We start from the raw sequence: 2,784 nt of genomic DNA, 5'->3' as shown, positions 1-2,784 counted from the left end.
ACCATTTCATTTTTCAAAAAAGTAAAATCAGAGTTTTCAGGTATTGTGATGAATTAGTTCATTATGTCGTGGTCTTTCCTCTTAAATCTTCTACAAATAAGAAACAGTAACACTTTATTTTTTTTTCAAATTACCTACCATAACGAAGGCACATTATTGAGAAATTCTTCAAGATCTTGTTTTTGTCATCTTGCACCTTTTAATGAAGATGGGAACATTGAAAGGGAAATAGATTTGAACGAAGAAGTTTCGTAAAAAGTGCGAACGATAGTGTGATATAAAAATACTCATGCTAGAAATTTTCATAAAAGTGTCCCGAAAAACGATGCCAACTCGGTAACTCGTGGCCTGATGAAGTTTCATAAAGAGCGCGAACGGTAGTGTGAATGATTTTTTGACTGAGAAAATAAGCAAACAAACAAATAAACAATTTCAGTTTTAGTAGTATACAGATAGATTCTTCAAGATCTTGTTTTTTTCATCTTATGCCTTTTAATGAAGATGGGAACATTGATAGGGAAATAATATAATAGCCAATGCTTGGTGAGAGGTTTTCGTTTATAAAATTTTGTTGTTTTTCTCGACTTGATTTTTATTTTATTACCTCTATGTGGGCTATGAACACATTTTTTCTAGTTGATAAATTAAAGTATTTAATGTCTGACTCTGACAAAGCAAAATGCATCAATCATTGTATAAATATATCAACTAATTCTCCAGAGTTGAGAAATAACTAATGACTAATCTGTATTTATAAATAAAGCCAAAATCATCAATTTTTATTTCAGTCTTGCAGTAATGTAGCAAAAATGTTCAGTACATTATCACCATTGTTTATGTGGAACAGAAAAACAAAAACAAATAGAAATTACCTTCTTATTTCCAGTTAATCAAATGCAGAGAAATGTTTTCAAAATAACCACAATTTTATCAATAAGGAGAACTACAATTCAATATACATGTACCTTGATAAAGCAATGAAAAACTGTATAAAGATTTCTTATGACATCCTTTATATATATATATATTTATTGACACCAAGTAGATTTTAATAAAAAATTAACATGAATACAACTACTAGAAATTTATTTAATTTTAAAAGTGTTTAGAATTAATTATACACCAAAACATATCCAGAGTTGAACAGTACCCAGTCCAACTGCAGGAAAATTCAAAAATGGCTTGATGAATTTTATCATTTGAAGCTCTGTTGGGATTTACTGTGATAATTAATTCTAGAAACAGCATCATATTATTGTATAAAAATCAGAGAATAAAAATAATCTAAAGTAAGTTAGCAAAAACCATGTTTTGCATTATATTTTTTTAAGTTCTAAATCACAGTGATTACAACAAATTTTAAAGTTTAGTCCAAGATAACAACCATTCAAAGCAAAGTAACTATTTACCAAATGACCATGTAGCACAGCAAGATGCAGAGGGGTGTAGGATTTTTTATTTGGTCGTTCACACCCACCAACTCCAAATTTCTCCAGAGATGGATCAGAGGAATCTTCATCCTCATCTGAAACAATATTATAATGATGGTATAATAAAATACTTACATCCTGTTTAAGAACTCGCCTTAACCTTATCATGACTCTCTTTTAACAATTTCTAACTCAAAAATACTTTTATAATTATATAACATTTCAATGTAACTTACACACAAAAATGAAAAAATGTAAAAATTTGCATCTTTATGCAGCTTCAAGGAATCTTATCTATAAAGAAGACACTCCTGTTGATTTATTTCTTAGAATTTTTCTGCCAGTCCAAACTCATATAGGTAAATAGCTTCTGAGACATGTTTCGTTTTTTACATCATTTTCCTTCTCTTTTACTGACTATATTGTTTTCTTTGTTGTTAAACTCAAACATACGTAATGGGCTACCTGAACTCTGCCAACCATGGGTATCAAAGTCTGAATTTTAATGTTATAAGCCCCAAGACTTACAGCTGAGCCACCAAGAGCAATTTTGTTAGTACAGCCTCTCAGTTCTCCCTCTATTATGATTTTGCAGTATATGTTCTGAACAACTACTAATGAGACTCAGCTTTGAAAATAGCTACAAACAAATTTTAAATACCATTAGAGAGAGCAGATTATAAACTATTTATGTCAATTTAGAATGAATAAAGTGCAATGAGAACTAATTTATGGTTTTGTTGGAAATTGACAAGATATAATTGCTGTAATGAAGAACAAAGGAATCTAATGATATATTTAAAAGACTTAAGAACAAACCACAGATCTCAGAATTGTTTTCTAGTTTCTTTAGATGTTCTTTTCATTCTTCTCATTTAAATTACATTTGTTCAAAGAACTGAAAATTTTCTTCTATGATGAAACATCAGGCAAACTTAGTTTTAGCAGGTAAGGTAAGCAATGGCAAAATATTTTGTACATTCAAATCCATTTTTCTTGAATATTATTGTTTTGTTTATCATATTCAAACAGAACATACATAAAATAACTTATTATTTTGTGAAAATCAACTGTATTCATCACACATAAATTATTTAAATGATGAACATTATTAGCAAAAATATATACACTGAGTGGTCATGAGTAAATAGACACCTAATTATTCGTCATTTAACTGATTTATGCTAACTAATTTGTGTTTACAGAGCACTATATAAATGAAAATGGTCCGCACAGTAATTATCTTGTGCTACAACATGCCTAGAACTGAAGGTTCTCTCGAATTGTCAGATTTTGTTAGAGGAAGGATAGTTGGTCAAGCAAATGGTGGAATAAGTCAGCGGTAAATTTCGCA

The 2,784-nt window shown here is 29.5% G+C and overlaps 1 protein-coding gene across 1 annotated transcript in view; it reads right to left on the bottom strand.

Moving 5' to 3' along the window:
• Window positions 1–2,784, bottom strand: part of LOC106471504 (serine/threonine-protein phosphatase 6 regulatory ankyrin repeat subunit B-like) — a gene marked incomplete at its 3' end in the record, with an annotated part of 79,291 nt that overhangs the window by 64,674 nt on the left and 11,833 nt on the right. Inside the window, exon 7 of the mRNA XM_013932106.2 lies at window positions 1,410–1,525. Coding sequence (XP_013787560.2) covers window positions 1,410–1,525 — 116 coding nt within the window. The remainder of the gene's footprint in view (window positions 1–1,409; window positions 1,526–2,784) is intronic.

This window comes from Limulus polyphemus, unplaced genomic scaffold, assembly GCF_000517525.1.
Source record: "Limulus polyphemus unplaced genomic scaffold, Limulus_polyphemus-2.1.2 Scaffold4662, whole genome shotgun sequence".
NCBI classification, from domain to species: Eukaryota; Metazoa; Arthropoda; class Merostomata; order Xiphosura; family Limulidae; genus Limulus; species Limulus polyphemus.
This window is presented reverse-complemented; position numbering and strand designations above follow the sequence as displayed.